General features: G+C 57.4%; 1 protein-coding gene across 3 annotated transcripts in view; it reads right to left on the bottom strand.

Annotated features, from left to right (window-relative positions):
* The window catches only part of IPO13 (importin 13), a 31,691-nt gene that overhangs the window by 3,923 nt on the left and 15,186 nt on the right, over window positions 1-12,582 (bottom strand). For 2 of the 3 annotated variants that reach the window (XM_074832213.1, XM_074832214.1), the window contains exons 3-15: window positions 11,705-11,845; window positions 11,395-11,536; window positions 10,156-10,322; window positions 9,722-9,842; window positions 9,278-9,425; window positions 8,931-9,112; window positions 8,033-8,059; window positions 7,141-7,275; window positions 6,767-6,910; window positions 6,292-6,372; window positions 5,568-5,705; window positions 5,391-5,487; window positions 3,481-3,533 (exon numbers count right to left, since the gene is read on the bottom strand). In XM_074832213.1, coding sequence (XP_074688314.1) covers window positions 3,481-3,533; window positions 5,391-5,487; window positions 5,568-5,705; window positions 6,292-6,372; window positions 6,767-6,910; window positions 7,141-7,275; window positions 8,033-8,059; window positions 8,931-9,112; window positions 9,278-9,425; window positions 9,722-9,842; window positions 10,156-10,322; window positions 11,395-11,536; window positions 11,705-11,845 — 1,576 coding nt within the window. The remainder of the gene's footprint in view (window positions 1-3,480; window positions 3,534-5,390; window positions 5,488-5,567; window positions 5,706-6,291; window positions 6,373-6,766; window positions 6,911-7,140; window positions 7,276-8,032; window positions 8,060-8,930; window positions 9,113-9,277; window positions 9,426-9,721; window positions 9,843-10,155; window positions 10,323-11,394; window positions 11,537-11,704; window positions 11,846-12,582) is intronic. The other variant, XR_012624125.1, reaches the window with a different exon arrangement.

The following is a 12,582-nucleotide window of genomic DNA, read 5'->3' on the forward strand; positions in this document are numbered from 1 at the left end:
GGGTGGGTGGATGTGCCTGCAGCCCTGGTGGGGAGGCAGGCTGGAGAGCCCAAAAATCCTACCTGCAACCGGGAGCATGCTCACGAGTGGTACCTGCTGGCCAGGGAGTGGGCAAGAGCTCCCAAACACCAGAATCTGCCTGGTTTTGCTGACACAGACCCGGGTGCAAGCCCCAGCCACCGTGGCTGTGTGGTCCTGGACAGGGGTGCTCTGGCTGTGCAGGTGGCACTGAGCCCCGCAGCCCTCCAGGCTGGATGCTCACCTCGGGCACAGCAGCAGCGATGCTTTGCACTGTTCCCAGCACACCGCGGAGGCAGGAAGGGAGCAGCTGAGGACAGATCTCACTGCAAAGGGTGCTGGCACCACTCTGTGCAGCCTTACGGCAGACTGGTTATTTTATACTTAGCTTTGAGTAGAAACAATAACTCCAGGTCTCCGGCGTCTGTAAGACATTTGGTTTAAGCCAGCATGCTCTTGTGATCAACCAGCCATCATCCGGAGTGGACTGCCAATTAATATGGTGGCAAAACAATCAGCCGCACCAACTGGGCAGTCCCACAGGCTGCAGCCAAGCCCAAACATATTATAAAGTCAACTGAAATCCTGTCACGCAGAGAGATGGCTCCCTGTGAGCTTGTGACAGGGGCTGATGTGCAGATATCAGGAGGTAGCTGCTGCTTCTGAGTTATCTGAGTAATGCTGGCAGAGGGAGAGGACACTAACACTGCCTGCAAGGGGAAACCAGACAAATTTGAAACAGGGAAGATGATATTTCTATGGAGGTGATCAACCACAGGAGCAGACAGTCAGGGAGTGGCAAAGTCTCCACCTTGACACACTCCTGGGTCTACACTTGCTGCTGCTCTGGAAGATGCATTACTTTGCCAAGGGTTCCACAGGTGGAGGAGGCTGGGATGAAAACACAGCCCCTGACACATGAAAATTAGATCTGAAGAGATCTGCAGTTCTCTCCAACTTTAATCCTTGGATCTGCAAATGCTCAACAGCATCACTACAGAGCATGGTCCTCTGGAAGAGGAAAGGCTGGACCCACCTCTGCCATCAGACAGTTCTTGAAGTCCTGAGAGCAAGGAGCCAAGCAGGGATGGCAAGGCCATTTCTTGATGGGTTTCAAAGTGCCCCACCAGATCATCAGTCTGGGAAGAGAGGCAGGCCAAGGAAGAGGAGGAAACCTTGAAACAAGTCCTATGTGTGAGGAGAGAGGACAGCGATGGGATCCTTTGGTCTCCATGGGGTTGCTGGAATAAAGAGCCGAGGAAAACATAAAATCTTGAGTGGTGGTGGGTGGCAGTGAGCTGGCAGCACATCAGGCACCTCACAGTGATCCATGATGGAGCAGCCATGGAGGTAGGAGCTTCTGAGATGCTCCTGTAACAGCACCGCCAAAGGACGTGGACTGTCTGGAGACTGGCATGCCAGAGACTAGGCTGGTTGCCAGCACCCTGCCCAGCATTGCCTGAAGATCCTGCCCACGAGGGCAGCATGTAACAGCTTCCCAGCAGCCAGGACGGGTGGTGTTTGCTCTGACAGCACACCCCATGGAAGTGCAGCACGGTTGCACTTTTCTGTCCAAGAGAGCACAAATGTGCCATGCCCAGACACAGAGAAGGACCCCAAGCCAGAGGGAAACAGCACTTTCCAAAGAAACAGCAAAGCCTTGGAAGAGTCTCTCAGGGTCACCTAATCCCCTACCCTCCTGGCAGGATCACCTCTACCTGCCCTCCAGGAGCAACAGGGTTGTTGAGTCCTTTCAAACCCTCCAAGCAACAGCAACTCCCCAAGTGACCTTCCAGTGCTTCCCCGTGCTGTTAGAAAGATCTCCTACTGCCTAACCTGGATCTTTTTCCATGATTTCCTCTCATGACTGTTTGCTCCACTCGAGGAGAACAGAAAAGGGGTTTTTACCTACGACTGGGACACTACCTTTTACACACCCGAAGACTCAGGCAGCTCCTCAGGCTCCCATCAGCCTTTCTTCCTCACCATGTGTACAACATGGTCATCTTTTCAGATGCTTTTCACTGTGCTGTACAGTCTGTCTCTACAGAAATGTTGTGCCCTGAACTGGACACAGTGCCCAAGCGGAGGTCCCACCAGCGCTGAGCAGTCAGGGAGGACATCTCCATGAACTTCATGCACAGACCCCATTCACCAATTCTCCCATCACGTTCAAAACTCTTGTTAAAAGGTCACAGCTTCCAAAACCAGCACCGGCTAAAGCTGCGAATGACTTCCAATAACCTTGATTACATTATGTTTTTCAAGAGGAAAAGCAGGGAAGAAAACAGCGCGATACAGCTTGCGAGATGCGATGGGTCTCAACAGGATCTGGGCATCAAGGTGAGACCCATAAGGAGCAGACCCTGCCCAGGGCGGTGAGGTGCAGCCCCCTCACCCGCTCCATCCCACAAGACCCACAAGAGGGCCGAGCTGCCATTGGAGGGGGCTGACGGCTTAGCACCCAGACATGCCAGGCACCCTTCCTGGGCTGCCAGCAAGGGCAGGACAGCCAAGCTCTGGCAGCTGCCTGGGTGGGTGCCCCTGCACAGCCACTGGGCCAGCACACACGGACAGAGGTCTTGTCATTACAGAAATGAAGCAGAAAATTACTTTTCCAGCCCCTCCTTGCCCACCGACTCACCCTCTGGGTAGGTGCCAGGGGATGTATCTCCAAGGGGGGCACTGAGCATGTCGAGGATACCAGGGCTTCTCCCTCAAGGGCCACAGCAGGCTGAGAAGCATGCTGGGCTCCTGCTGCTCCCAGAGCAGAGCACAGTGCCAGCCCTGCCTGCCCGCTGCCAGTGGTGACATGAGTGCCAGCCCCACGCGCCAGCCCGCAGTCCCCGTCACGCCAATGCAAGTGGTCGCTGTGTGCCACCGAGCCAGCGGCACGGGAGCACTCCCAGGCTGCAGGTGCAGGAGCTGCTGCCACCCCAAGAGGCTGCCGGGGCGGGAGGCAGCGTGGCACCCTGGCAGGTCCAGATGCCATTACAACCACATTGCTCAGAGCCAAACGCCGGCAGCTGCCTGCTACTGTGGGCAGGGGCTTCCTCCCACAGGTCCTGGGGCAAAGCAGCCAGCTCAGCCTCTCCCTGCTCCAGAGGACCCATCGCAGGGCAGGTAAACGGGTCGGAAAACATCCACTTAATGCTCTAATTTGTCTGTCACCCGAGGGTGACCACAGCAGCAGCCCCAAGCGCCCCACGCCAGCTTCGGCAAGGCGAGGGGGTGGCAGCTGGAGGCTGCCCTGCAGAGGAGGGCACTGCCCTGGGGATGGTGCAAACCCAGAACTAAAGGAGAATGTTTTGTTTTCAACTTCCACGGAAACAGATGGAGAAACTCGATATTCAACTAAAAGGAAAAAAACGTTGTCAACAGAAAGCTAAAAATAGGTTTAAATTGAATTAAAAAGAGAAAGAGAGAGAACAGAAAGTGAATGAATAAGAAACTAAAACACACCTGTGCCAGGAGTTGCATAAATGAATCAACAATATCAGGATGATCCCTGGGCCCTAAAATATAATAAAGATGTAACTTAAGAGAAAAATCATACAAACAGCAACTCAACATCATATAGTTATGTGATACAGAAAGAATTTACAAGTGAAAACAGGAGTGTAAGGGAGGAGGGGTGTGTGGGGAAGGGGATGGGCAACATGAGCAGCTTGAAGCAAGTTAAAGAAACAAAACATACAAAAAATCATGAAACTTGGAGAACCCAAGAACAGAAAGAAACTGCAAAGGAAAGGGTCTGAAGCCCCAGGGTCTCCGGCTAGCACCTGGGTGCTGCAGAGCCAAGGAGATCTTCATGTCCTTGGGGAGGAAGAGGAGGAGGAGCAGGGGCTAGCTGGGCACCATCTCCACAAGGAGAATTAGAGCTTTTGCACTGTGGGAACTGAGCGGGTGTCTTCAGAGCACCGTTTGGTCCTGGAAGATAACTGCAAGTGAACGACAACACCTCAGCAAACGCTTGACAGGCCCGGCTGGGCTCAGGCGTGCACATGCTTGTCACCAGCACCAGCTGCTCAGGAGCCCCTGGCACAGTCACCCTCCCGCCCCATTCCCAGATGCTCTCCGAGACCCTGAGTCCAGAACCCTCTTGGAAATCTCCTCCAGCATCCTCCTGGGAGAGAGCAGCTCCATGCCCAGAGATCTCCATGCCAGCACCACTCACCCTACCTTGGCATCTGACTGTGCACAGACGCGTCTTGGCCCCTGTGGGGTCAGGCGTCCCCCTCTCTCCTGCCGCCCGTGGGCTCAGCAGAAGGGGCTCCCCCTGCTCGGGGCCGGCCACCCGACGGCGTGGGTGGGAGCACACAGTCCGGGCACACAGCGAGCTGGACAGCCGCTTGCCTGAGCGAAGCTCGCATCCAAGCATTGGCACAGCTCTGGCTCTGTCCCCTCCCCTTTCCTCCTGCAGACATGTCCGCTGCTGCCCAGAGGCATCGTCACCTCCCCGGGCACCGAGCCAAAAGGGTTTCAGCATAGACGCATCCACACGCCGCTGGCAGAAGCAGGGACCTGATCTCCGGGTAAGCCCGGCTCGCTTGTCACTGACCCCAGTGACACCTCAGCGCAGCGGATTTGCTCGGACCGTGGCGTGATGATGAAGCAGGAGTCCTCACATCTCCCCCACCTCCCTAGAGAGCTCTGAGCCTTGTACTGGGGGATGGCATCACCCTACCTGGCACCCGTCTATGAGCAAAGGACAAGATCCCTTGGGGACTGTAATGGAGCTGCTGAATGACCAGAGCCAGCAGCTCCAAGGTATGTTTGTCCCCAACATGGGGCAAGTCACCAAGAGGCCGAGGGGAGCCGTGGCAGGGCCTGTCCTAACCCCATTCGCTTTTTGTAGTGCAGGCAGCAAGCCAAAGGGGGGTCCCTGCCCTGCGGGAGGATGCCAGCATCCTCAGCATCACAGCAGTGACTTGGTGGCCAGCAGTGACTCTGAAAAGGTTCTTTCCCACATATTCACACACACATCCTCCTCCTTGTGCGAGGGCTTGATTCCTGGCCATTATGAGCACCAACTGACCCCGGGAGGAGCCCCAGGATCTCCTAGGGAGCACAGCCTCTCTGCCAAGCGGGACTAGAGCTCCAGTTTGACCCTTGCAGCACACAACGCCCAGCCCTGCTGCAGAAGCGGGGCTGTCACAGCAGTCCAGAGTCTCACCCGGGGGGTTCCTGCTTCTGCTGCCCTGCAAGGAAGGTACCCACCTTCCAGGGGTTGGGATGAATCCAAGAAACAGAGATGGCCCCATTAGCTTAGCTAGGAGTGAAAACAGCCATTCCTGTAAGACGCCTCCAGACTCCATGCATGCAACAGCCTGACAACAGCCCCAGCGCGAAGAAGAGTTAATCCCACGTACCTTGCTGAAAGAGGGTCAGCGTGACTGAGGTAACGAGCAAGAAGAGGGCCTTGATGGGAGGGAAGTGGGCAGGCTCGTGGGCAAAGATGTGAACCAGCTGCAAGAGAGAGAGGAGGACTGAAGCTGCTGCTGGCCCTGCGTGCCCCCAGCCTCCCTGGGGAGCAGCAGCCCCAGTACCTGCCGGGTGAGGTCGATGGCAGAGGCCTGGGGGATGGTGCTGTACATCTGCCCCAGCATCTCGCACAGCTGAGGCACCATGGGGGCAAAATCATCCAGGAGGGTCTTCACGGACTTCTCAAAGATGGCACAGACAGACTGTGAGAGAAGGACAGTGTGAGCAACGGACATCAGGAGACCTCTCCCAGGGGTCTGGGGCTTGATGGATGGGTCCCAAGGGAGGGAAGAGCTGGTAATGGGGACAGGGACCAGTCAGGCAGAGGGCTCAGACCTGTGCTGGTACTGGTGCCCTGCCCTGCAGCACAGCATGGTCCCAGACACTGGGAAACACCCTTCGCACTGCTGCAGAAAGGCTCTCCGAGTGGTTGGTGGGACACTGCACATGGGTATTACTGGACTGAGCGAACTGGAGAAACACCAGATGACACAGGTCCAGAGCAGAGCAGAGCTCTCCCCTTAAGGAACACAGGTTTGACAGACCCCATATCCCATGTCCCTGCTGATGGCAGGGCCTCCGTAACTGGAGAGGAGCAGAGCTGATGAGGGCACAAGACAGACAAGAACGGCCAGACGCTGCTGGTGATAGCAAGCAGCATGGGTCTGGACAACCCAAAAAGACACCCCTCTGACAGGGCATCACCCAGTGTCTGTCCTTTGCTGTCCCCAGTACAGGTCAGCAAGGACAGGCAGAGCTGCAGGCAGTACTCAAGAAGAGCCTGGTTACCTCCACCACCTGGGCATCATTCAGCCACTTGCTGAGGACCTTCTGTATGAGCTGGAAGACTTGCTGCAGAACCACCACCACCTGTAAGGAAGGAGAGGGACTGAAGAGAATTCCCGGGGAAGGGAAATTCAAAACTAAGCATGGCCTGGGCTCAAAGCTTCAGGCACCACTGCCTCCTTCCCCTCCGCAGCTGGGCAGCTCTCCTCCCTGCTGAAGCATCCTAGCACAGCTCAAAGCTGGCAGGCAGTGCCCGGGCTGTCCTCCAGAGCAGCACCCAGCCAAGAGGGATCTGGCAGAGCCCCTCTGCCCACCTCAGAAGCAGTGGGATGAGCTGAAGGAGTTGTTTCAGCTGGAATACACCTGCACTACCCTCTTCATGTACACACTGCACTCCCCATTAACCCCCCTCTCCTTAAGGCACCAGCAGCGAACAGCGAGGCTTTGGCAAGGCTGTGGCAAAGAGCACTCTACTCACTGGGTTGGGTCCTTGCTGCACAGGCAGTTTCTTGACCTCGGTGCTTTCGTGGTCATCATCATGGTGGCTGATGTCCAGGGTGGTGAAGAGGTTGGAGAGCAAGCCCAGAATGTGGATGATAGCCAGCTTGTTGGAGGGATTGGGCTGCCAGGGAAAATAAAGTCAAACCGTGACACAGACTGTGCTGCTTAATCACCGTCATGCCTTTGGGATCCTGAGGAACCAGGACTCCAGAGGCAAAGAGCCAGAGAGGGGTTCCCTACACTGTGCTCTCTCGAGCCCACGTTCAAGAGTGCTGCTTCAACAAAGCAGCCCCAGGGTTACAGCCAGCAGGAGAAGCCACTTCTGGATGGAGGTAGCACAAGGGCACTCACCGTTTCGTCAGCCAGCTTTTCCAGCTGCTGGATGTAGGGGGTGATCAGGGAGTGCAGGTTCTTCAGGATCTCTTCCACTTGCAGTGCAGAGAGCAGGAAACCAAGAGCCTGCATCAGCCACATGCACTGGCTCGTCTGGGACAGAGAGGGGACACAACGGGGCATGTCACTGCCCAGCCTGCAGCCCTACCACACACATGCTAGCTAAGACAACTGCTGGGGGCCCAGCCAGCAAAGCCAGGACCTGGTGGGCTGCAGCTCCTGAGCCACACTATCTGGGTCACTCTAGGTGCATCTCACTGCAGGAAAGGGGAGCAGCTCCCTACCAGCAGCTCCCTACCAGCATGGCAGAACCCAGGGAACGGGTGCTCTGTCACCAGCACACCTGGCCTCTTCCCAGCAATCCACCAAGGAAAGACCAGATCTCCATGCTGACACCACTCACCCTACCTCAGCACACCATCCTTTGCACAGCTTGTCTCAGACCCTGGGGGTCAAGCATCCCATCCCATACTGCTGACAGGCACAGCCTGGGCTCTGTACCCACACTCATCTCCCTTCTTCTTCCTCTTGAAGACATGCCTGCTGCCTCAGCATCCTTGGGCTTGGAGGGACTGTGAACTGCTAGAGTTAGGCCTCCCTGGAGGCTTCCCTCTCTATGGGGACATGCCACCCAGTAAGACCCCAGCCCATGTGCAGTGGGAGCCTGGCAGCGCGGTGAGAGGCAGCCAGCAGGTATTCCCAGTCCCGCACACGATGGCTGCAGCACTGAGCTCTCCTCCAGGGACAGCCCAACTCACGATGGCACCCCTCACGTCTTCTGCTGAGCACGACTAAGGGGTACGGGGGGGGCAAGCAGAACCAGACAGAGGTGTGAGCCAGTCCCTCTTACCTTGTGAATCTGCTTCATCAACACCTCCTGCCAAAGAAGGGAAGGGGAGAGAAAAAGAGGAAGGTGAGTGCTGCAGAAAGCCCCTTCCATTCCAGGAGGCAGGAATGACACAGGAAATCAAGACAACCAACACCAGAGTGGGCACAGACAAGTGGCATGCACTGCCCACAACCCACCACAGGCAGGGAGCAAAATCCTTGTCCCCTGGTAAGCTCTTCCCCAAGCCAGCCCACTCAGCCACCCAGTGAGGGGAGCCCCTGGCTTGGACGGGCTCTACAGCAGGATGGCTCAAGGAGTCAACCTCAGTCAGAGCTTCCTTACTCCAGTGACAGTGTGCCCCAGGCTCTAAAAGCAGAGTCATGCCTTCCACCAGCCCCTCTGCTCCCATGCACACCCTGGCAGCTCACCCAAGCCCACCCCTCCTCCTAGTGCCTTGGGACTCAGAGCCCCATCTGTCCCAGATCTTGAGAGCCAAGATGGAGCACAAGACAAGCTGCCCTGGCTCTGCAGGGACCAGCGCAGTCTCCACGAAGAGGCTTGAACACCAGGATGTCCCCCAAGACGCTCAGCAGCGGCACCAGCTGCCTGACGGGTGCAGAGCTGGCAGGATGCTGCTGCCAACAAGGCAAACAAAACCCCGGGGAAAGGATAGATGCCCAAGTGCAATCCCAGCAGACTCCTTGGCAGTCGTGTCTGCCACTGCCTGCCATTTCTACACTCACAGCAGAACACAGGGCCTGCCACCTGGGTCTACTGGCCTAGGAACAGGACAGACAACAAGTGCCCCATGCCAAGCAAGATGCCCCGAACTGCTGCTTTGCATCTCCCTGCCCTGATCCTTGCAGAGGAAAGGGTGTGCACAGAGCACATCCCAGCTCCATCTGCATCCAGCTCCTACCTGTGACACAGCGACAATGTTGGCAGCATAGGGCGGCAGGTCGTACTTGCACTCCCGGCAGATCTTCTTCAGGGTAGAGACGCTGGAGATGGAGAGCTCAGGGTTGCCCAAGGCTTGGAGCACCAGCGGCAGCACGTTGTTAATCATGACGGGGTGATCAGCCAGCCACTCTGACAGGGCCCCTGCACACACAAACAGGATCAGATTGAAGGACTGTGCCATGGGCTGTTGCTCCCCATGTCCTGGGATGCTCAGCTTCACTCTTCACCGCTGTTATGGCTGGGAAGGAGCGGTCTCAGAGGGGCTCCCCCTCCCCAGCCCAGCCTGCACACGAGCAAAGGCCTCACCGATAGTGAACATGACGGTGTCGGCAAGCTGCACGTTGCTGATGCTGATCCGGGGAATGAGGCCAATCAGTCCCGGCACCACGTCAGAGTAATTCACGTCGATGGTTTCAGCAATGGACTGGAAGCCATAGAGTAAGGCCTCTGTGTGCTGCCAGGGGAGGAAAGGCACTGTCAGAGCCATGCACTGACCCCTGATGCCCGCTCCAGGCACTAGCTCAGATCCCTACAGTGGCTGAAGCGGCTGGTCCCTGGGCAGTGCTAAGGACAGGGAGGTAGAAGACCTGTTCCTCTCCCCAGTAGACCCCAGAGAACCTGCATGTGTGTGGGCAAGGTGATCGTGTTCCTCGCCTCTATCATGCCCTTTTGCTCTCAACGCCCCATGGTGAGGATAGGTCCCTGAGGGGCTGGTAGCCATCAGCCTGGTGCCTGGGTCCCCCCACTCACCTGCCACGTGGATGGCTGCTCCGTGTTGGTCAGGAGACGCCCCAGTTTGTCATAGAGGCTGCTCAGGAGCTCAGCGCCCAGCATCTCGTACACGTACATCAGCGTGTCAGAGATGTCCACCCTGCAGAGAACACAGAGGGGTCTCCAAATGCTGGCCCCATCCCCTGCAGAGCGCTCCACATGTGGTGGACACGTTACTTCCCCTCCCACTGCCAGGCAGGGCACAGACACTGCCTGCACAGGCATGCTGCCCTAGCCCAATATGGAGTGGTCCCAGGGCTTCCTAGGCTGGGCAACTGGTGCCATGCCAAAAGACCAGCTTGTTTCCATATCACCAGAACAGCCAAAACAGCTCTTGGTGGAAGGAATCTCCTCTTGGATGCTGCCTGCATCCTCGCCTGCCTGACAAGCAAACCCAAACCTCCCAGCTGTACCTGTATATCCGAAACTGCTCCTTCTCATCCGAAGACCAGAAGCCATACTCCTCATCGGAGGGAAACTGGGCTTTGTGCAGCAGCACGTCCACCAGCTGGAAGTAGACAGGCCTGTAGACCTGCTGGTACACCGCCTGTTTGTCTGGCTCGAAGGAGAGGATGTCGTCCTGGCAGCAGGAGGAGGAATACATCAGGTGTTGCAGGAGAAAGAAAATGGAGCTAGCACGCCTGCTGCACAGGGGACTCAGGGACATCGCCCAGGGCTAGTGGGACCTGTCACACCTCAGAGATTGCATTTCCAGCTTCCCAAGGTCCACCTGATGTTGAGCCCTTCTGCAGCAGCAGCATTATCTGGAGGCAAGATGCCAGAAGCCCCAGAAGCCGGGCAGACCCTCAGGTGTTTGAGCACCACTACAGTGGGATCGCACTGTCCTTGCTGTGTCCCAGCCTCGGGAACATGCTCCTGCACATGGGCCTCAAACCCTCCATGAGGCAGGCTGGGATGGGTGCCTGGGGAGCACAGCGCTCTCCTGCCTGCTCTCACACCCTCAGACCCATCCGGAGAAGCAGCAAGAGGAGGTGGGAGCCTCAGCTTGGCCCCGTGCATCAGAGAAGCTGCCGGCACGGCGCCGACATCGCCCCCCTCCCTGCCCACGCTCAGCCACTCTGCATTAGATTGCGGAAGAATAGAGCGGGGGATAAATGGGGGCTAAAAATAGAGCACGACATGGTAAGGCTGCTCTGCTGGCACAGGGAACACTGGCCCTGAGAGAGGGACCCTACGCTAGGCAGACACTAGCAGCCGCTAGCCCTCTTTCCTCCTCCGAGAGACCATGACCACCAGCCTGGCAGCAGGGTCTAGCCTGTGGTAAGCTGGCACGGGCTCTCCTCCCTGCCTGCAGCCAGTGCAGCCATGCAGCAAGGAGCTAAACAACCAGATCTGCTGCTGGGGAAAAAAAAAAAAAAAAAGCATGAAGTTTTAATTAGTTATGTTAACAAGGCCCTTAAAGGCTGGCTCAGACTTCCAAGGAAGACTGGAGGTGGAAAAAGCAAGCCACGGGGCCAGCATTTCTGAGGCATGTGCCCTGCAGTGGCTGCAAGTGCAAGGCGAGGAGCAGGGGCATCAGAAATCCCTGGGACAAAACACAGCCAGGCCAGACCCCAGTCCCTGTGCACCAGTGCCTCCGGCCCTGCCTGGAGCGCAGGATCCGGACAGGCTGCCCCATGATGGCCACTGACCTGCAGCGTGTACCAGAAGGTGAGCGTCAAGGAGCTGGTGGTTTCGTTGACAGGGTAGTGCCCAGGGATGCCGGTGCAGAACATGATCATGTTGACCAGGGCCAGGAAGCTCTGCCAGTGCTCCACCTGGTCCAGGAGGGCCCTGGGGAGCAGAGAGCATGGTCAGGGTGGCACCACTGCTGTAAGCCTGGCTCCCCTGCCCTGACACACATCACCGGGTGCAGGACAGGCCCTGGACGAAGCAGCATGTGGAGAACAGTGGGGTGCTTCAAGCTCATTCCTTCTCCTGGGGATCATCCCCAGCACTCACCGGGAATGGTTCTCCCCCAAGGCCACAGCGATGCGGCAGATCCCATGCGACGTCTCCATGTCCCCGCTCTGGACCGCCTGGCGCAGCTGCTCTTGGAGCCCCAGCACAGGGGGGATGAGCTTCAGGAGGGTGTTCACGTACCTGCAAGCACAACCTGAATCAATGCTGGGCATTGCCTCACCAGCATGGGCTGCCAGGGCATCCATCCCTCCTGATGCTCTCTCAGGGCTCCTGCCCAGCTTTCCCTACTGGAAGGCTGTTTTGTGTAATGGGACACATCCAGGAGCCTCTACCACTTATAGGGACTCTCCTCCCAGCCTGTGGCATCAGGACAAAGGCTGAAGCCCTGACTACTCTCACAGTGGAGTCTCTGCAAGTGAAGAGAAGGTCCAAGCCAGTGGCCATCAGCTCTGTGCAAATCCCCCGCTGCACCATGGTGCAGGCATCTGCCTCTGTCTGCCCAAACCTGCTGGCAGGGCTGCCAGCACCCCCCGACCAGCACTAAATTGTTACTGCCATGACCAGCCCCGAGCGAGCTGTGCCTGTGTGCTGTAGCATCGGCGGGGATGGGGAGCGGGAGAAGGGCGTTGAGGGCAGACCTGCGGGCTCCTTCCACCATGATTGCAGCCTGTGCTTCTCAGCTCTCCATGGACGCAGCCAGAACGGCCAGTGGAAGCCGTGTGACTCTTCAGCATGGGCACATCTAGATTGTGCTCTCTGGCTAGGATGAAGCAGGTAGCCACCCTCAGGGACTCCTACCCAGAGAGGATGCTGGCCCCACAGCACATCCCCCTGGCCCCCCACCCTCCCGGGCTGCCGCAGCCCTGCGTGGCACAGCTCTCCCACATCACATCACGCACATCAGCCTCCCCTCCGCG

Source organism: Strix aluco, chromosome 8, assembly GCF_031877795.1.
Source record: "Strix aluco isolate bStrAlu1 chromosome 8, bStrAlu1.hap1, whole genome shotgun sequence".
Classification (NCBI taxonomy): domain Eukaryota; kingdom Metazoa; phylum Chordata; class Aves; order Strigiformes; family Strigidae; genus Strix; species Strix aluco.